A 21,687-nucleotide genomic window follows, 5' to 3' on the forward strand; every position below is an offset into this window, starting at 1 on the left:
AATGGTGCTTCCATTTAGTTTCTTCAAAGGTATGTGACATTTTTCTCACGCTAGATCCTCGATTCAATGTGTACTTCGGAGGAGGCAACGCGTGTTTTTGAAATACAAAAAGATAATAAACCGAGTGGAGGGAAAAAAGAAAAGCCGGCTCGTGCCTTGTCCGCTTCCCGGTGTCTGGTTTTGGGAAGAAAAAAAATAGCCCCGCCCACCCCAATAAAGCCCGGAACCTTCTCTCCTCCAATCCAGACAAAAGAAGGAGAAAGGCGAGGAAGAACCATATCGCAGCACCTTGGACACGGCTTCCAGCACATACACATACACACACTTCCGAACCTTCGCACCTTTATTGTCCAACATAACCCGGTGAATTCGAACCGCTGAAAGCCGTGTTCCAATGATGTCATACCTGTGGATCCTGCTGTTCTCTGGAGCCTTGTTGTCTGGACGTGCGAACACACAAGGTATTTATGATTTTATTCTATCTATCCATCTATCTATCTATCCGTCCATCCATCCATCAATCCATATCATTTTTCACAGACATCCACCTCATTGGGCATTGCACTGTGTATGAGTGCATGAACAGCCTGTTAACAAGATTGATGAATAGTAATTGATAGTGAACAAATGGGGAAGCCTCAAGGGACTGTGGTGGCCCTACTGTCATTGACTTAATTGCAGTCCTGTGCAGAAGTATTCGGACAAACAAAAATACTTGTTTCATTATAAACGGTGGTTTTGCCACCCAAATTGAGTTGATCTCAAAGCATGTGATTTAATTTTAGACTTTCAGAGGGTTTATGCAAAAATTGTATTGAAGGGATTTCATCTACTTGATATGCATTTCCAGAGGGTCAAGTCAAGTCACATTTATTTATATAATCCTTCATCACAGTCTCGAAGAGCTTCACATGCCCACAGTTGACAAATATTAATGACCTCCCCTGACCTTAACCCCCAGGAGGGCAAGGAAAAACTCCCAAAACCCAGTCTGAGGAAAATGAGAATCTTTTAACATTGGACATAGGAAGACCAGAGAGCAAAAGGTTGCAATAATTGAGGCGAGACGTAACAAATGCATGAATTATGTCTTGCGCCCTTTAACATGAGCTCCTATGAATAAATTATTTTTCTGCCTGGAAAAAATGAATACTTCCTTTCAAGGAGACATGCAATTTTTTCCACATTTTTAAAACCGTTCTTATGTGTTTATTGTATATCTCTGATAAAAGTGCATTGTTCAAATTTCATACTGTCACTTGAAAATGGCTCTGGATCTGCGCCTTACGTAGCCTCTAAGTCATCGACGGAAAATCTTTGTGTGGTTGCGGTGTTCTATAAATGTACTGAATTGCAATGTCACAATTTGTCACGTAACAAGGGGTGGTGGACCCCAAAAAGCAGGCAGGAGAGAGGATCAGGGTGTATTTGAAGAATTGTATTTAAAACAAAGAAAACAATCCAAAACACACAAAGTCCAAAGTATCAAACAAAAACCACGACTAACTCTAAAACATAACAATGAACTAAACATGACCGAAAACAAGCGCAAACAGCAACACGCATGACAGTAGCGAGAAGCAACAATGACCCGACACAGAGTGTTCGGGCAGGAGTCCTTTTATACAACTAATTACCAAATGAGCAACAGGTGTGCAGCTGCCCTACAGTGCCACCTGTTGGTCCCTTAACCGAATCATGACACAATTGGGCAAAATACAGAACTCCTCGCTCACAGACACCTTTTTCATAAGTAAACAGATAAAAGATTTACTTAATTTAATATCACACGTGATTGGTGGCACACACCCAGGAGACACAACTTTTTGTTCACAAAACATTAATAAATACATTTTCCATCAAGTGAGCTTAGCACAATAATAAAAAAAATAGTTCTCTCAGTTTTCTAAAGCTTTTTCATCTCCCCTCAAGTTCCTCTGACACCCTCTAGTGGATAGATTATGCATGTGTAACTCAAGAAGTGTCCAATGAAAGCGATCACACACCTAATGTGGGTGGGCTTGGAATTGGATAGATGGATGAGATGTTGGGCACTGTGGCTTTGCTGATTCCCTTTGGCTTTAACTGACAAACAACCAGACGCCCGCGCGCACACATACACACACACACACACACACACACACACACACACACACACACACACACACACACAACATCACTCATCTGTGTCCCATCACACCATTTTCTTAACCGTTATACACAACATCACTCATCTGTGTCCCATCACACCATTTTCTTAACCGTTGACGTGTGTTGACACTGAAACAAGAGACATGCTTGCTCGCCTGTTGGTGTGAATTAGTCAGCCTTTATGCCTTATATAAAGATACAAAAGTGACATATACAAAATACAAAATATACTGATTTATATACGCATAGGGAGTGTCTGTGTAATCAGAGCTGACCTCCAGCTGGAGAAAACGCCCTACAACTTCACTTCCTCTCCCCTCAGGGCCCTCAACATATGTGTGAGTGTTAATGCATGCACGAGTGTGGACGCTGTACAGACCATAGAGACATAAGTGTTTAAAAAGGTGAAATGGAAGGTTCCCTACCCCGAGATGAAGGTTTGTATGATGTGTGCCAGGTGTGTGTTTACGCATTCAACTGCCCTCTGGTGATCGTGTGCTTGATAGGGGAAAACGGCACTTTGTGTCCTACAGACGCACAATGGAGAGATATACTTGACACAACAACGTGCGCAGTCCTATTGACCGATTTACATGGAAAAGGCATCTCTCCTTACAAAATTTTCTAGTTACGAAATTTCTTCCCGAACCAATTAATTTTGTAAGCAGACTGTAAAATACTGCAGAGGGGCTCCTCCAAAATCGTCATTAAAAGTTGCCTCCAAAATTTTAGATTTTACATTGACGTTGTGAGGTGCAAGTTATCGTCACGTCATCAAAATGTAGTGATGCATTCTCATATTTTTGCCTGGTTTAATCAGGAATGTCGTTCACGTACTTTAAGCCAACACCTCAAGTTACGTTGCAACTCACTGTTGCGAGTCGAGGGTTAACGTCTGGGGTTTGTTTGCTTTCGTTTGACACTACCATGTGGTTTGGACTCGGAGGATAGCGTGCGACCACGCAGAGTCGCAGATGAGTCAGAAGCCTCCAGGAAACAACGAGAGTGCGACAGACAAAAGGAAAGAAAAGGAGGCAGCAAGAACCCTTCAGATCCAAAACGGAATCACATTTTAAAGGGAAGGAGAAAATCTTACACATACTTAGTAAAAGAACTTCCTTTTAAGGCTAGGCCTGTACTTGCATGTTATTCTGTTTGTTGGCAGTATCAAGTGAGAGTGGGAGGGGCTTTAATGCCCCCCACCGCACACACACACACACACGCCATTATTTTTTTTGAGTGACTGAAGGTAATTAGCAAAGGAAGTGAAAAATGAGAACACAAAGTCCTGCAACAAGCAAATGACTTTTTTGTTTTTTTTTTTTTTACAAGGGTTTACGTAGTTACATAAACTCATCATTCTCTTAATTAGATCTCATTATGTGTCATTGTCTGCATGTTTACCGTAAAACATCGACGTTCTTTCGGGTTCATTTGGATTTCAAAACAATTTTCCCGTAGGTCATAATGGAAAGTGAACTAGACCGTTCAGCGGGCAAACCCTTTAAGAATTGCACAGGCACTCTTTTAAGTTACATTTTACCACTCTGAAATTTCGCACAAGCGTAGGAAGACATGACCCATTGTGGTTGCAAAAAAAAGGCCCCTAAAAAGATTTCATTATTTAATGTTTAAGGTCATACAAATGGATTTTTTTTTTAAAGCTCAGTACCAATGTAATGTAAAACATTGAAACTGTAGAACACTTGCTTCTGTAACAGGTGACGACACGTTCTCTTAACATCAAGGTTGAGGCAGCTCCTTTTTTGGGAATGCGTGTCCTATTAAGCCAAAGAAAAAGCAAATCAGCTAAGCCATATGGAAAATGCACAACCTGTTTTTTTTTAGGGATACAGCATGACATGAGACACTACTTGCGTCATTCGCTACGGACCCAGAAGTCCGTCACTCCTATAAGAAGTCCTCTCATGTTGTCCATGACAGGCCAGTATTTTGTCTTCCAGTGGTAGCAAAAACAGCACAGAGTCAATGTCGTTTGCCCAATAAGCATTTGGAACAGCCGAATATCTACGACCATGAATTTGAAGTTGAATGGAAAATCTCCCAAAGGCAACTTATGGGTGCGATTGACTCAGTTCGCTTTGAAGTTCATGACGGCTGTTGTTAGTAAATAAAAGCAGCCTTGTGATCAAAAACATACAACTGTTTACAGTTAGTCTGAACACAGAGCCCGGGGATAACCTTGGGCGTGAGCCGCATGCTGCTTCACCAAGTCGAAAGACAGAGAGTACGTCTGCAGCCTTTTCTGGTAAAGTTCCGTTACAAGCGCGTACACATCTGCCGCTTCATGTCCCTTCAAATAAATGATTGGGCGCTTATGTTTATATTAAACGCGACACTGTGCCGCAAGGTACGGGAAAAAGAAAAAACTAAAACTCGTCATCGCTCTTATCACATTTACTCAGCATGCATGCCGGTTGCTTTTCTTCTGTGTGTGTGTTTGAATTCATGAATGCACAGCAGAAATGTGTTTGTGCACGTTAAGTAGGTTTGTTTAAGCCTAACTATTATTTTTAGTGGGGTCGAGGGTGAAGGGAGGGGAGTGTTTGATCCTTGAAGGTGTGTTTGTGCTGAGAGCGTGCCAGCGCCGTCTCATTCGGAGGTTTTACAACACGACGCTCTACCCTTCGAGCTTCAACTGCTACACTTGGCAAGCAGAGATGATCCGTTACAAAGCTTGCATATATAATGAGTCCAAACTGAAGAGTCAGTTTCCTCGTCAAACAAAACAGTAATGGCACTTAAGTCATCATATTCAGTACATTTCATCTATTTTACCGATCTCCAATGACTTTGGGAGAGAAGTGAGCTACACCCTGGACTGGTCGCCAGTCAATCACAGGTTATATGGACACAAACAACCGCACTCAAATTGATGCCATTGAAAAGTCTTTTAATCAAGCAAACATTCATGTTGTTTATTTATTTATTTATTTATTTGTAATATTGTGGTAAGTCGCTGGAGAAAATGCACGCGAGCGCTGCAAAAATCATCAGTCAACTCAACATCCAAGATTTGACCGCTGATCCGCAGAAATGTGAGGCAGACTTGGGTCATCGTTTCTGCCATATTCAACAATATTCAAATGCAATTTTCAAGTCCACTTTTCCTTCAGCGTTGTCACCTCTTGGCTAATGTTGCCTTCTTGGTTTACACAAAAAAAAAAACATTTTGGCTCACACAACACTCCCGCCCATCAGGCTGCTCGCTTTGCTGTCTCAGCTCCTCACACGCATCGGGGAAATGTCACAGCGCCATCTCAAAGATGCACAGGCGCGCGCCAAACAAAGACGGGCTCATCTTATTTTCTCATTAGTGCTCACTCGCAATGCCAGTAAGGATGCAGGCTTTTTTTTTTTTTGGAGGCAGGTTGGATATGATTGATGTCATCCCATTGTGGTTGCAGCAGGAAAACATTAGTACAGGGTGGGGCTGTGTGCGTGCGTGTGTGTGTGTGTGTGTGTGTGAGAGAGAGAGAGAGTGAGGTTATGCATGTTGGAATATGTAGTGAAACCGTTTCGACCTTTCAGGCAAAAGTTTGAAGTAACAGATGGACAACAAATGCAACGGTTATACAAATCCAAAGCGGTCTTGTTTTGTTTCTTCGTAGCTTTTTCAACAACACGCAGTGGAACCGCTAATGTTGAACACAATTACGTAGTTTTTCCTTTGTGCAGTCATCTCTTCCAGGATCAAATGGCCACCATCGTTAAGACCTCGTAATAAATATACAATTTTAATTTCAAACAGCCGTATCAAATGGCCACCATCATTTGACCTCGTGATAAATAGCAATTTAATTTCAAACAGCCATATGATTGTCTAACCAAATTAGCTGCTGTTAAGAGTACAATGTAAAAAAAATGTTGGAAACAGAGGTGACGGTGTTAGAGGGTGAAGCCAGTAAAGACAATAAAAGTATTTTCACTTGTTGACAAAGCGCTTCATATGCAACACTGTGTGTGTATGTGGCGCATTGGACATAACTCCAAGAAGGAACGACACTAAGTTGACAACTTCACTGAGCAGTCAAGATGATAGTGAGCCTGAATCTTGAACATTTCATTGGGAGGGGGGTGGGGGGGGGGCAGTGTTGCGCATTATTAAGTAAATTCACTACATTGTTGCCATGCAGCAAAATTCAAAATGGTTTAATTTCACACTTGATGGATGGGTAACGATATACTGTACATAGGCCCTCCTGAGAACCGTCTATTTTCTTACACATGCTATTTCACATAATATTTATTTAGTTGCCTCGCATAACTCTATCCATTTGCTTTTCTCTCAACACTTTGATTGTAAAAAAAGACCAGGAAAAGGTCTCACCTATATCACCCACGACAGCTGTTTGTAGTGCATTCTTCGGGCTATTTTTCACCGACATTGTCCAATTTGAAATTGTCCGACTGTGTCTTACGTTTTGAAAATGCCTGACTCAAGGTTTTAGGGCAGTAGGAAGTGTTGGTCATTCTTCTGTTTATGGTTTGATGTTTGCCAGGCTGTATTTTTTTTTATTCTTTTTTTTTGGTAGTTTGCCCTTCACTAAATGCTCACACTTTATATTTCTCTGCTATTTATTAGATGACGTGGCCCCAACGGAGGATGCTCCCGTCCATTCAACCTTGCTGCCTGAAATTGTCGAGAATTTAGACTTGCATGCTGAAGCTGGAATAGAGGTGAGGACATGTTGGTTCATTGCAAGGTCACGCGTGTGTTTGGTAAACTGACATCCACTAAATTTGATCTCCATTATTCCTAGTGATAGCACATTATGGTACGATGTAGTTGTTTAGGGCTCGCACTTTCGGATTTTTATAGAATCTTATCCTATTAATTAATGTATTGATTACAGTACTCAAATAATGAAACTTTGGTTCACCATTAAATACAGAAAATAGTGCCAGTAAGTGAACCTGAGCCAACTGATGCTGGAGCCCATGAACACGTGACTCCACCTGAAGGAAAAGTACAACCAGACGCGCCGTCAGAGACAGAACCAGAACCTGATCAATCACAACCAGAGGCTACTGCAGACAAAGAACCAGAGGCTACTATCGAAGGAGAAGCAGAAACAGCTCCAAAAGGAGAAGAAGAGTCTATAGCCGAACCAGAACCAGAGGCTGAAGCAGAACCGGAACCAGAGGATGCAGCAGAACCAGAAGCTGCACCAGAACCAGAGGCTGCAGCAGGACCAGCAGCAGAACCAGAGGCTGCAGCAGAACCAGAACCAGATGCTGCAGCAGGACCAGCACCAGAACCAACAGCTGCAGCAGAGCCAGCAGCAGCAGCAGAACCAGAAGCAGAGGATGCAGCAGACCCAGAACCAGAGGCTCCAGCAGAACCAGAACCAGATGCTACTGCAGAACGCGAAGCAGAATCAGAGGTTGCTGAGTCGGAAGCAGCGTCATCAACGCAAGGTGATTCGGAACGTTTACACACAACATGACTTCCCACTCAGTGATGGTGCGAACGGTCGTCTGTCTCTTCATTTGCCGCTGTAATTCCCCAAGACCCTTAACAGGTTAACCGGTATGGAAAATGGACGGGTGAATTTCAGATTTAATCTACTCAAGTACATGCTTAAATGAGGCCTCCATCGGAGATCTTCCACATCAAGTTTATTGAGTTTCTCTCCTCTTGGTTGTCGAACCGGATAACACGATAAGTAACACTTATCGTGTTATCCAGTTACAAGGTGCACGAAAGGGTTAAAAAATTACTCCTTGCCTGCCCTCCACTTTTCAAGGTCCCGCGGCCGGTCCTGAACATCCAGAATCTGCGCAAGACATTCCCGATGTGGATGAAGAACCGAGCACCAGCACTGCTGATGTATCGCATGCCCACGAAGAGGTCAGTCGTTGGCAGTCTTGGGAAGTTTATCGGAAACGACATCTGACATATTTTATTATATTTTTTAATATTTATATAACTTGCTTTTGCTCTCGTCATTGAATACAAATTACAAACTGCATTTAAAGGGGAAGACGAAGCCAAGAATGTGCATATATTGTGTATCGCATGCTGTTTACTTAAAAGCTAAGAAGTATGTTTTCCAAAAATATGTCTAAAACATTGCGTCTCCATACGGGGGTCGCCATTTGTAAATCTTTTCACGAGAATGTGACATATGTTCCCCAGTTCCCGCCCGCTTTATTTACAAAGAAAACCGGGCCGTTTGTAGATCTTCAGAACGACGGGCTACGTATTTATTTTTCTTTCCACGTACAAAAGCTACATCATAAACCATGATAACATCGCCATCGAAATGCAGCCAGCTGAATGTGCCCGACGTGGATTTCTTTCTCTTTTTTTGTTTCACATCAAGACGTTGATGTATGAGAATTCTATTTTTCTTTACACTCCCTCTAACGGCCGCCACACGATATCCATCTGAGGCACGATGGACACAGTATCCAATGATTAAATCCATCGCTCTTAACCCTGAGACCCCAAAAACCCTTTTCTTCTTTGGAATATGATGAATTATATATTAAATGACTGCTATATGTTCACTGAACACCGAAATGTGTGTATTTTCAAATATTTAATGCTTTAATCCTATTTTAGGATTAGGGACAAATTTGACCCTTTAGCATTTGAGTAGCAGAATTTATATTGGGCCAAATTAGACCCCGTGGGTTCTCCAGGGTTAAAAACTGTTAGTGAACGCACGAAGCGCTACTCGCGCTATGATGGCCACCCCTTACGTTAATTAATTATTCAGTTTTTTTTCATTTTTAGTCCACGAATGCAAAAAGAGATTGGGAGGGTAGTTCCCCTTTAACATCCCTCCCTACGTTCAATAAAATATTTTCACAGCACGGCTCTGAAGATGAAGGCACAGCAGGAGCAGATGCAGCTGTGCCACATGACCAGTCGGCTCATGAAGGCGTGGAGGTGGACGTCGGCACAGAAATAAAAGCCCAGGTCCCTTCAGGTGAGGATGGCTTGTTTTGTTTCAGACTAATACAATTCCAGATGTGTTATTTGTCATCGGGTTTTGTACTGAGTCGGATTTTCTACAAAAGGTATCAGAAAGTGGAATTCTTGAAGATACCAACCGTCTCTTCTGTCTCTGTGAAGACGGATGGTTTGTTAGCGGTGCGAGGAAGGCTTCCCAAGTCAGGGTTGAGAAACCCCTGAACAGGGGACATGTGTGATGTCGAACCTATCTAATGCTTTCATCACTTTTTGAGAGATTCGAAAAGGTAGCCGCTAACCAAAAAAACCCACAAACGTGACACAGACAGTTTTGGCTTCCAGATGTCGCCATGAAAATTCTTATGACTGAAGGGAATTCTAAACAAACGACTTTGGTTGGCAGAGACTTCTCCGCAAGGCATCTTAACAACTGGCAATTTCCATCCCAGACGAGTGGAATCTAATTTAATAGACACTGTACCTCAATTTATTTTCCTCTCGGAATAAATACCTCAAATAGACATGTCCTTTGTTATTATCTTCACTCTGTCTTTAGACGACACGCGCCACCTGTACAGCAGATGTGGCCTCCGTTAAGATGATATTTGCAGAGGAGTTTCAGGCAAAAGTGCTGCTGTCTGTACAAAAAAAAAATACAAATTGAAGCTGAAATTGAAAACTTCACACAGGGAGGCTGGAGCCGGAATCGAACCCACGACCTCCACACTTGGAAATAGAGTACACCATTTTAAAATGTTTCCTATGTAGTCATAGAAAACACACTCAGACAAAATATATGTACTGCACACACATTAGTAAAAAGAAAACATGCATAAATATTTTGATGCCAAATTCATCCGGAACCTTACGAGATTAATTCAAGTTACCTTTTGCTTGCTCAATGTGGTGACTGTTAGCTTAGAGACATTTGGGTGTACAGTAAATTACAGCTTGGTCAATGTTAATGTTGGCCAAAGAGTCCAATGGGATTGCTGCACATGCTGTGTCCAATTCCCCGTAGGTACCCTGAAGGATGCTGTGTTTCACAGGAAACAGATGACATTGGCCCTTAGATCAGAAAAAAAAAATTAGGCTGTAGCATGTCCGAACATTGTGAAGGTGAATCCTCATATTGTTTGATTCAGTTAACTGCACGGCTACCACACACTCACCTTCGCATCTGTGGACGACTTTGAGTCTTCAATGAATCTAACGTACACGTTGTTTGGAATGTGGGAGGAAGCCCAAGTACTCAGAGAAAGCCCACGCAGAGAACACGGAAACGGCATACAGAAAGGCCGTAGCCCAGACTTGAAACGAAACGTCAGAACTGTGAGGCAGACGCGCTAACCACTATATAACACTCTGACCGCAAACTATGAAATCATAGCTTCAAATGAATGAAAAATCACGTTTGTTTATTGCCTGCGAGCTCTTGTTTCTGAATAAGTACTGCATTTTCGCCAGTACGTCATATTGAAACCCGACTCCATGGCTATGCATGAAAGAAGTCAAAAATGTTGGCGAATCATTCATTTTGACACGTGCAGTTCTCATGCGATCTCCTTTTTCATATTGGACGGCAACTCCCTGTTTTGTCAGCACATTAATACGAAACTTAATTTTGGGAGGTTCTCTTTATAACACAAATCACCTTGACAGGTTATGAGATGGGTGCGTTTTGGTTAATTTACCTTGTATTGAGAGTGGTTATGTTGAAAGCAAAAATCTTCTGAATCATCTCAGCGTGACTTAATTACTGTGGCGGTATCGCCCTTCATTTGTCTGTACAAGTCTGTTCTTTTCAGGCCCATTTTTGATTGCTTTTCTTTTCTTTTTTTATCCCACGCCTTGTTTTCTCTTCAGCCATTATTCATCTGTTAAATATTAGAACTGTGCTTTGTCAAAATCTCCCTGGCTGGATGTCCTCTTTTTTTTGTCAGTTGTGAATAACAATTTTATGGAACATGAAAGGTCCATCGCAGTCCTGAGGCTGCTTGACCTTCTGTTTGTACTTAAATTCACAATTATTATTTTTCTCCCATCGGAAATAGTGGAGAGTCGTACTCTTTGCCAAGGTCAAAACGTTTTGCCATTTAAATTTTTTTTTTTTTTTAAAAGACTCTCGACTGTCCCGGCAATGCTTCTTGTTATTTTGTTAAATGATTTTCATTTCATGTTGACTGGCTTTCTATGAGAAGTCCTGCATGGTTTTATGAGGCTATATTTTTTTATCCCCAACATTTCTGAGTCGCCAAGCGATGCCCCTGACTAAAATGTACAAGCGTGATTATGAAATCTACATATCACAAATCCACCTTCAACAAAATAACAATGTTAGCGATACTAAGCTAGCATTAGCACTGTGTCCAAGTCAGAGTGAGTCACAGCCGCAATGTTGGTTGAATGACTTTTTTGTTATTTGTTATATTACTATATGTTATTATAACATTGGTATCGGTTTGAAGTTATATTTTATTGGAATGTACAATAATAAATGAAAGAAAAAAGTGATGAGCCTACCCATCGAGCATAAATGTTAATTCTGCGTCCCTTTGGAATCATCTCAGCAGCTGCCTGAGGCCCCCCTTTTTATTTGTATTTGTTTTGACTAATGTACTACTGATACAGCCCACAGACAGTTTTAACAAATACCACAGTTTGTATTTTTAACCACAAACTACCTGTTTAAAGGCGTATTTGTACCGGAATTATTTGGCTACATTGGTTCATTCACTTCAGTGACCCTAAATGTGACTGATGCCATTGTGTGTCGTGGGAGACAGCGTCACGACTCTCACCGTCTGCAGTGCCGACAAGGTATCCTTAAAGCTACAAAATGTTCTCGCCAGTTTTTGTCCGACAGGAGATATAGTTTACGATGTGTGACTCGATGGACATGACATAACTCATGGGACTGACAGTATCTGTCTTAACACTTGTCCCAAATAAGTTATCTTTCATCCAAGCCCCCCCCCCCCCCCGCCGCCCCCCCAAAAAAAAAGGATTCAATGCTTGAAACCGAAACTGAAAAACCATGAATCATAAATGATATATTGATGCGACCTTGACCTGCTTTACCTTACACTGAACATGCTGTGTAAATCTTCTAGGGTGTTCCCCAAAAAGCACAGAACGAATCTGTAATGTGTCTTTGCTGTATATATCAAATATCCTCAAATCCATGGTCAACCCCAGTTCATACAATCATGGTCAACGCCCTTCGCTGCTATTGTTACAGGCGTTTTATTGAGCACAGCCCTGCGAGGCTTTTACTTACAACTGTTGGGGGGGGGGGGGGGGGAATCACATGATGATGGACGGGTAAGCTTGCTATGGCGATGATGGGAAAAGACGCCATTGTGTTGTTTGGGTCGGGCGAGGGAGTTTTGGGGAACATCTGGACAATATCCCACTTGGGTGGAGATGGATGAAAAGTGACCTGCGGGGATTAATTTTGCCTTTCGCTCACCCGTATGTGTTTGGTCAGATGGAGGCTTTAACTTGGAAGATGCTCTGTCACGAGGCAACGCGCAGGACACGCCAGCCCATTCCGGGAGGAGCAAGAATGCGGGATCAGTGGGTGAGTATCTTATTAATCTTGAGAGGGGAACACTATAAGAATGTGTGAAGAGAAAGGTACATTTTCTCAGAAATAAGACTATGTTGTTTTTTATCAGCAGTTCTCTCTTGACCCGTTTTCCTTTAGCGGTAAATGATGGTTGAATTCTTACACCACACCGTATAGGGAAGTGACTTAGGGATATTTGTCTCTGTTTCTAAGCTGCATGGCTTTTAACAGTTGAATACTTTTGAAAAATGTTCTCTCTGCTGTGTAATATTAAACACGATGGATTAGAGGTGCAAAGGTTTGTTGGCGAATGTACACCTAATTGATTTGTTAAATTACTCAATAATTATTTTGGATTAATCTAAATATTCTGAGATGGAATACTGGTCCACTTCAAGTCAGTTCATCTTTGCAGTAGGAGCACAAAATGAATCAGAAGGTTTTTGTTCATAAAGCAAGCTTAAACATGAAAGTGAGATACAAAAGCTCATAGGGGCATCACACTGATTTAATATATCTTCCCACGCAGTTCTTTCACTTAACATTTTGACAATGATGTGGGAACAAGCGTTTTATTTATTTATTAATTGAAATCTCAAAGCCCTTTTATTCTAAACCTGAAATCGGAGTCATTCAGGTCAGTTTAATCATTATACTCGAGTGAAAGGCACTCCTTCTGTCTGCTCTGTCATTAGTGGCATTGTGGGACAAGTTGACGCAGGTACTAAGGCAGTCGTGACGACACATGTGTAAACAAGGCTCTTGAACATTGACATCTTTTTTTCCTCCTACTTAGCGCATGCTGCTGAAGCCACGGGAGGAGGTAAGCAGTCCCCCATCATTGGTCGTTCAAAAGTATTGGGACATTCCCCTGAATTACCGGACTTGATAGAGTGGTACCTTGACTGAGGAGTGACCCGACTTATGAGTTTTTGGAGCTACAAATCTTTACTTATCTTTTTTTCTTTTTTTTTTACCTTGAGTTACAAGTAAAATTGCAAATGTGATCGATAGCTATGGTGGCAGCGAAATTTGCAACGAACAGCAGTTTCGCCAATTATATCAACTTCATCTTACAAAAGTCAGCTTGTGTAATGCTAAAGCAGGATACAAAATGCTATTGATGGGCTAATGAAACTAGCATAAATGATGCGGTAGTAGGTAGGTTGTATTTGAACACGGTGTAGAAATACACGTAGAGAGAGCACGTAACAATACTCGTTTCATCGTTAGTTGTACATGTATTTTATCAGTGTATTATAATGCCTCCTGGTGGTGAAGGCACACACACCAAAAGGTGTGTGTAGCACAATGCCCATATCCTAAGGTACAAACAGTTTAATTTCTTATATTTTATTCCATGATGTAATGAGCATATGGTTTCATAATGTATTCATAGAATACTGTAGAATGCTATTTTTCTAACTAAAAACCACATTACACAAAAGTGGTGGTATTCTTTGCAGCACTGGAGCGAATGAATGGCATTTCCATTCGTTTCAATGGGGAAAGATGATTTTAGATGTTTTGAGCAAGGATTTAAAATTATATGTCCTGGCTCCACTGTATAGACAACATTTTTCATTCATTTTTCACATCATAAAATATTTTTAACCACAAGCAGTGTTTTAAGCAGAATTTAAAACAACACTGTCACACTAGTTTACTCAGAATTTGATGTCTTCTTTCTTTTCATTTTTTTCCATCAGAAATCGACACTGAAGGTGAGTTCCCTCCGTTTGTGTGTGCGTGTTTATGTGTGTAACCAACTACTTGTGTACTTCCTGTTCGACTTGCAACACCAACATTTACTTATTCTTTATTGCATTACATCAGCGTTAGGCAACAAGCTTCTCACAATAAGAGTCCAACAAAAACACCATTCAGCTCACTGATTTTCATCAAGAATTCCAATGATAAATCGACAAGCCGTTTTTCTCAGATACATCAAATGTCTGCGTGCAAATTGTGCAACCCCGAGTTTCGCTCATCACTGAAGCGTTTCAAGCCTACGCTTTCCCTTCAGCATGTTGGAGCAAGCGTGGACACCACAGCTATAGTTTGTCTCTGTAACTGGCTGAAAGACGAGAAGAAATTCAGTCATTTGTGACTGTGATACGTGATATTTTGAGATACAGCATGCGCCTTTGTCTCTGCGTGTTTAATACAGATGAATGCATTCATACAGTAAAGCCCTCTGTGAAAACATGAGTAATTGACATCCCCTTATTTAAAAAAAAAAAATCCAATAGCAATAGATTACAAAGTAAATATTCTACAAACTAAGAGACCATAGCAGTTTAATATCATGCCAATTTCATTTGACAACATAACCCTAAAAAATAAATGGCTTACAGATGTTTTGATTAATCACCTCAACATACAGTACTTTCTTGGCAGCGATTTTCTGTTAGCTAGTGCTTTGTCGCCATCATGTGACATCGTAGTTGCCCTTTACAGAATTAGCACAAAATGTCGGAACAGGTTCCACACAGAATTTCTGATTAGCCGCAAGTTGACTGTACTCTTGCTTGTATTGGTTTTAGCGTTAGCATTCGTACTCCACAGGGAAGCGGAAATGATTTGTTTTGACAACAGGCAACAATTTGAAAGTGTGACTTACAGTATGTTAAACAACTGTCGTTGATGTTCATGGTCAGCAACTCCTCTCTCTATATGACATTTTCAAGGTTACAAATGTCACAAAATGAGCTAGTTTGCGCAGCGGCCTAATGATATGTGGCACAAAGGGGGATGCTAAGTCACCGCTGTACTGAATGTTTTTTCTTTTTTATCATGGTCTTGAAGTGTTTGTCCAAGCAAATATTTAGAGTAATTACGGTTTTAGCACTGCGCTAGCATTGGTAAGCGACACTACTCTGCGTTCCAACAAATTTGGTTTGCACCACCGCCATAGAAACCGAATGAAATAATATACCAAGGACTCCTGTATATTTCTATTTGGCCACCAAAATGTATTTGAATGGAAAAACCAAGTTTATTGTGTCAAATATTTGTATTTTATTCAAATGTGATTATTTACAAAGCCTCCAACTCAAGTCTCCCTCCTAATACAAACAGTTCTTCCCTTGCATTTTTTTAACCCCAAATTTTGCAAAACTGCAGGAGTCTCTTTCCTGTGTTTGTAATTTTTTTTTTTTGATAGACCACAACACGAAGTATGCCAACATCTTCCAAATCACAGCCATCTCTCTCTATCATAGATGTGTCATCCATGTGTGCCATTCACGACTCATTACTCCTCCACATGCGTATTCAACTTCATCTTTTCTGACTCATCATGTCAAACTGTTGCGAATGGCTGTCTTTGAATCCCTTTTTTCATTCCCTCACTCACCGTTCCTCCAGCCCCCCGGTTCCACCCCGACATCCTTCCTCGCCGTCATTGTGCTGGTGTGGCGGCGCAACATCCTGCCATTATCTCGGCGTGGCAACCAAAATCACTTTTTTTTCTCCCAACAAGCCAAATTATGCAGATTTGATATTGAGTCAGATGGCACATGCATGCTTTTTAGATGATGTGTGTGACTCAGCATGGAAATGATTCCCATTGCTGTTGCCATGGTAACTAGGTCTCAGCGGGAGACATGTCGCCACAATTACGTTTTTTTTTTTTAATGTGTGATAATTACAATGCGAGAGGGAACTGGCATACAACACTGTGATAAGTACAGGACATGCATTGTTCTCATTCATACCCTGACAAATAACACGGCAGACATTTTCATTGAGATTTTACTCACGGTGATTCATAGAATTACACCGCTTTCACTTAACCTGTGTTGAAAGTGTTGTAATCTGTGCGGAATGCGCTCATGCAAAACAGCCAATGTTTGTTATGAGGCACTTTACACAATTACCTGCAAACATTGTGCACTATACATGTGTTCTCACACGTATTTAATTTCATATATTTATTTCATATATTTGACACATTAATATGCATGCTTTATACTGGCCGGCCTGCTTTAATTTCATTCATTGAGCACAAGTCTTCAAAAAATTGAAAATACATTTAAACATTAAGTTTATACATAATACAGGTACCTTTAATTTAATAAAATTAACAAAATAAAACACAAAGACACAATGGCTTCTGCATTTACTCTGAGCTCATAAATCCTGTTTTTAAAATTGCCAACTTCCTTTTGACTGTCTTTAGCGTTTTAAATATCACCAAAATATTTGTTTCCGTTTGTTATAACATTCTGTTGTCTTTTGTATGAGTGACCACACAGACGCACCGGACGCTGCAATGATTGATTTGAATATATTTGTTTTTGGCTTTTAGAATCCGGCTCGGGCTCCTTGGCAGCAATTTTGTGTGCAGTGGGTGTGGCCTTTGTGGGTGCAGGCACCGCATATTATACCTACCAGAAGAAGAAACTCTGCTTCAAGAATTTACACGGTACGGACAATCGAGTCTCTTTACCGAGACTGTTTTTCCGCAAAGTCAGGTGGGAAAATTGTGTTATCACCATCAACAGACACACAAACATTGTGTGTCAATATTGTCAATTCAGCACCCTTTTTGTTGACAGTCAACTTGAACAATTCATCCGGTACAGACGCAAAAGGGATACCAGCATACACACAGCAAGTCAACAAACAGATGACTGACCGAAACTGCTTGTTCAAGAGAGTGAATAGATTTGTTATCAAGATTTGTTCATGTGTAAAAATAACCAGAAGACCAACTGTATGCAAATACAAATATGACCTTATTTGGACATCCGGGTTATCTTCCTGACATGCATGTTCACGTGACTGAAATGAAGTCAGACGATTGCAAGTACTGTAAAGATATTATTTCCGAGATCAAAGGTTCATGGGGATGGATGTGTCCCGATGAGAAGGCATTTGATTGGCTTACACCTTGCCTTACCCTTTCAGAAGAAGACCCTGAGGCTGCTCGCAAAGCCGACGCAGGCGAGGCCCAGTCGGACCCTCAAGGTACGACAAGCGCCCACGTTTACACATACACACATGCCCACACAACCAAGATTTGCTGTACATCATTTTTTTCCTGGGGTCTTTTTGCAGTCCTTAGCAACTTGCTGAACTCCTCGTAGAGCAGAGTTGATCATGTGACTCGACCTGGACCAACCACAGTCACGCAAAGTGGCAAGCTCACTGTTGGGCTTTATCCACTGTGGAGCTGCATTTCTGTGAGGCCTCCTGTTGGTGGCTATGTGTGTGTGCGTGTGTGTGTGTGTGTTTCAAAAAGATGAACTAAAAGTGTGTACGTGTGTGTGTATTCATTAGGACATGATGTGGGTAAAAGCAACAAAGCAACTTCATTTGCATCGACAATTGGCCAGACATTTTGTTTGTCCAAGTTTTTCCAAATACTTTTGATCATTTTAATGAGGCACGTCCATCCATTTATAGGAATTGGAAAAAAAACAGAGTGATGTGCTTTTATTGTCAGTTCCATTATTGTATGTTGACAGGGTTTAAATATTTCAAACCAGCCACAATCTTGACGACGTAATAATTGATAATGACCTAATAATGCTGTTAGCTACCTTTGAAAAACGATGTCAACAAAAAAAAATACATGTTAAGCAGTGGACACACATCTTCACCGATTTTTATTATGACACACATGATAAGTTAAAAAAATAAAAATAAAATCGGCGCGTGTGAAATTCCTGCCCCACACAAAGATTTACAGACGGAGTGGAAAAAAAATAACTTGTGACAACACGCCGCAGGGTGTACACTCAATTTTTCACAGACATCCCACAATCAGTCCTTTTGCTCACATTGTTCAAAAGGGAAGAAAAATGCTCAGATTCGACCCGATTATCGATACATGTGTGTGCAGAGCGATTCAAGTAGTCAGTGCATGGAAAACAGGAAGTTCTGATGCAATCGTTGCTCTATTGTGGCAAAAGTAGTTGAGAGTTGATCCATTAAATCAGGAAATATGTCATGTATTGCCTAAACATTGAGATATACTGTACATAAACTAATGATAATGAACAAAAAAAAAAGATTCATTGATTTAACAGCAGACAGTCCCGTACGTGATTCCCTTAGCTTTAAAACACAGCATCTCTATCAAAATTTGATTTTTATCGGGGGAACTTGGTGAAACTGACTTGCAACTCTTTTTAGCTAAGTTTGGGAACCCTGCTGCGATGAGCAAAAAGTATAAGCACTGCTGTGGGTTCCAAACAAGACATTTTGAACTTGGAAGACTTTGGCAAAGGCCCCTTTTCTGTTCCAGGAGGCATGATTGGTTGATGTTTTTGGACTGATAGACAATAGCACCACCCTATAGAGAAGACACTGTTATAACTGCAACATTTCCAGTTTGTAGTTTGGTGTCTCGATACTTTTGCTCATTTTGGTGTATTTTAAGACGTAACAAAAAAAAAACTCCTGATAGCGTTTTAGTGGCTTAGGTCATGTGTCACTGTGAGTTTTGTACTTTGATGTTGTCAGTCTGGTTTCTCTAGAGTGCCTTTCACCGTCCCAATCTGGCTTGCCCCGTGTACAGACGCACTGAATGTCCACTCTTGAACAAGACGTTCACTTTAAAAGCCCGAAGAACACTCAGACGCACTCTAAAGCGACAACTGAAGCGATTCACCTGCACGGTTGAATTCCGGTACAGTCAGTCTTTCCAGTCGAACCGGGAAACTCCTCAGCGGAGAAGGCCCGGCAGCTTGAGAAACATCATTTGCTTTAATGCGGACTCTTTCGATTTCACTGAGCTGACTACTTTTTGTCTGCTCAGAATGGAGCACATCGCATTTCGCCTTTATTTATCGTCAAATTTGAGTCTGAGCATAACATTCAATGACTAAAACCCATTTTTCTTCAGCTATGGGAGTGAAAAATGTGATATCTTCATTAAGTAATAATTACATGCTGTATTCAACCCCCCCCCCCCATTTTGTTTGTAAAACCAGTACATTTGAAAGTTGCCTGAAAACAATAATTAGCATATTGATTTAGCGTAACTGTTGCATGAACCTAACTGTACATTGTGGGGTGGTATTGTTTGATCAAGCAATGTGTGTAATGTGTGACAATGATTAGTTAGAATGTAAAGTCTGATTGTTTTTTATTTATTTTTTTAAGTCCCCTGGCCACCTGGAGATAACCTTAACTCCAACATAATGTTTGGGAAAAGGGTGGGCAGATTTTCCCACCGCTAAAAAATTGGTTCATTGAAAAATGAGCTGAAAGGCAATCATTTATTTCATTAAATAATTGGTTGACTGAAATGACATTTGGCATAGTTCCTATTTTATTTTAAATTCAAAATTATTTAATTGGAATGAAACTCAGAAAAAATCAGAATTGCAAACCCAATTCCGCTGGACGTCGGCGCATTGCGTTCAACATAAATAAAAACAGAATGCAATGATGTGCAAATCACGTGCAGCCTATATTTAATTGAATACGCTGCAAAGGCGAGACACTAAACCACAGGGTAATTCAGGAAACAAAAAAATCTAATCGATACAAATCCAATTCGTTTATCAGCTTGATCATTAACTACGATGTGGGTTAGTGTCTCTCCTGCAAATGTTATAAAATCTCTGCCTAAGCTCATGCAAGTGCACCCCATGTTGTGGACTGTGAGCGCATTGTAGTGTCTACTCCCGATGACCCATCAATGTGTGCCTCTTTATTCCGTTCAAGCCAGCTGTCTTTTTCTGCCATTATCACCATTTTTTTCATATTCAAATCCTATCCATTGTCTATTGTGAGGTGCCTCAAGACTGATTGTTTTTGACTAGCGTGTGGTATCTTTAGTGCTTGTTGTTGTGGCAAATTGCTTAAATATGAGGGGCTGCGTGGATAACGATCGAGTTATTACTGTAGCACAAACAGCTAACATCTGAATGTCTTTTTTTCTGTTGCCTTATGGTTGCTGTGTTCCCTTTAAACCTTGCTTGCTGCTCAAACGGTCAAATAGGGTGTTGTGGGGAAAAGTGCCACACGGCTGCAATACTGTACACGACAGAGGCTGTTACAAACAGTCTGGCCGACATTACTTGTGACATCGAATGTTAATTATTTACAGTGAATGAGCTTGACTTTGCAAAATGCCCGGTCAAAGATCCTTTTTTAAAAAAATGCCTTGATTAAAATTGCAATAAAAAGGGATGGGCTAATTTGAGCATTTTTCCGTAATATGCCATCAGGAATATTTAAATGATCAATTAATCATCCGCTTATTTTATTGAGATCCTATTCAAAATGACTAGGCGCAAGGACAATTAACCAATGGGAGTCTCTAAGACAGAAGGTGTGACTGAGGGGTCATTTTGCTGTGCAAAGAGCAAATTTCGGAGAAAGAGAAAGTGACCTTCGTTTTTATTTGATTGGACATTCTAAAACAAATACGGCATCAAACCGGTATTTCGTGTTTTGCAACCAAATGCACATGTATAGCAGCCGCGCCGAAGAGCCACTTTCTTACATTGCACGTTACATACAGGGTATGAGGACATGGGATCAGAGAACCCAGAGGTGGAGGGAAGAGTAACTTTAGTTAAGGCTATGTTCAGATGCTACGTCACGATTAATTGGCAATTCCTAATGATGCACAAATCGATTATCATGCCCATCCCTAATTGCCACTGTATCTTAAAACAAAAGTATGCCCAAAAAGTCCTACTTTCAAGCTGTCACCCTAGAATGTAAGCACATCGGCTTGACTTTGTTACGTCATCAGTGGACCGGCCCTGCCTTATCAGCACATCTGAGAAACAACAAGGTTCTGAACATAAATCTCCGATTTGCTTTAAAAATATTGAGACATATCATTTTTTTCTATGATTAGTCAGTTTTTTAAATGTAGCAACTGTATACATGTTTGTCATCAAGCACTTGTGGTGTAAATAATGTTGGAGGTGAATAAAACAAGCAGTTTCGGTGGGAGTCAGTCTGTCTATCTTATGTTTGTGTGGTTCATACAGTGCATTGTGGTCAAATTTCAGCACTTCTGTGATGTTTGTCAAAAAAATCTAGG

General features: G+C 40.8%; 2 protein-coding genes across 7 annotated transcripts in view; one reads left to right on the top strand and one right to left on the bottom strand.

Moving 5' to 3' along the window:
* LOC127611119 (neuroligin-4, X-linked-like) overlaps positions 1–21,687 on the bottom strand; it is a 273,291-nt gene that overhangs the window by 105,137 nt on the left and 146,467 nt on the right. The gene's annotated exons all lie outside the window — the stretch shown is intronic.
* si:ch211-39i22.1 (germ cell nuclear acidic protein) lies at positions 226–21,596 on the top strand. Of its 6 annotated transcripts, none has more exons than XM_052081502.1 (12): positions 226–461; positions 6,758–6,852; positions 7,068–7,322; positions 7,461–7,593; positions 7,923–8,026; positions 8,996–9,113; positions 12,588–12,680; positions 13,465–13,491; positions 14,378–14,392; positions 16,981–17,097; positions 17,583–17,642; positions 17,733–21,596. In XM_052081502.1, the coding sequence occupies exons 1-12, from the start codon at positions 395–397 to the stop codon at positions 17,759–17,761; spliced, it is 1,113 nt and encodes a 370-aa protein (XP_051937462.1). In that variant the 5' UTR covers positions 226–394; the 3' UTR covers positions 17,762–21,596. The 6 variants fall into 6 exon arrangements, with proteins under 6 accessions (XP_051937462.1, XP_051937459.1, XP_051937458.1 ...); XM_052081499.1 differs by having other exon boundaries at positions 7,068–7,310; positions 7,347–7,593; XM_052081498.1 differs by having other exon boundaries at positions 7,068–7,296; positions 7,333–7,593.

This window comes from Hippocampus zosterae, chromosome 12 (genome assembly GCF_025434085.1).
Source record: "Hippocampus zosterae strain Florida chromosome 12, ASM2543408v3, whole genome shotgun sequence".
Classification (NCBI taxonomy): Eukaryota; Metazoa; Chordata; class Actinopteri; order Syngnathiformes; family Syngnathidae; genus Hippocampus; species Hippocampus zosterae.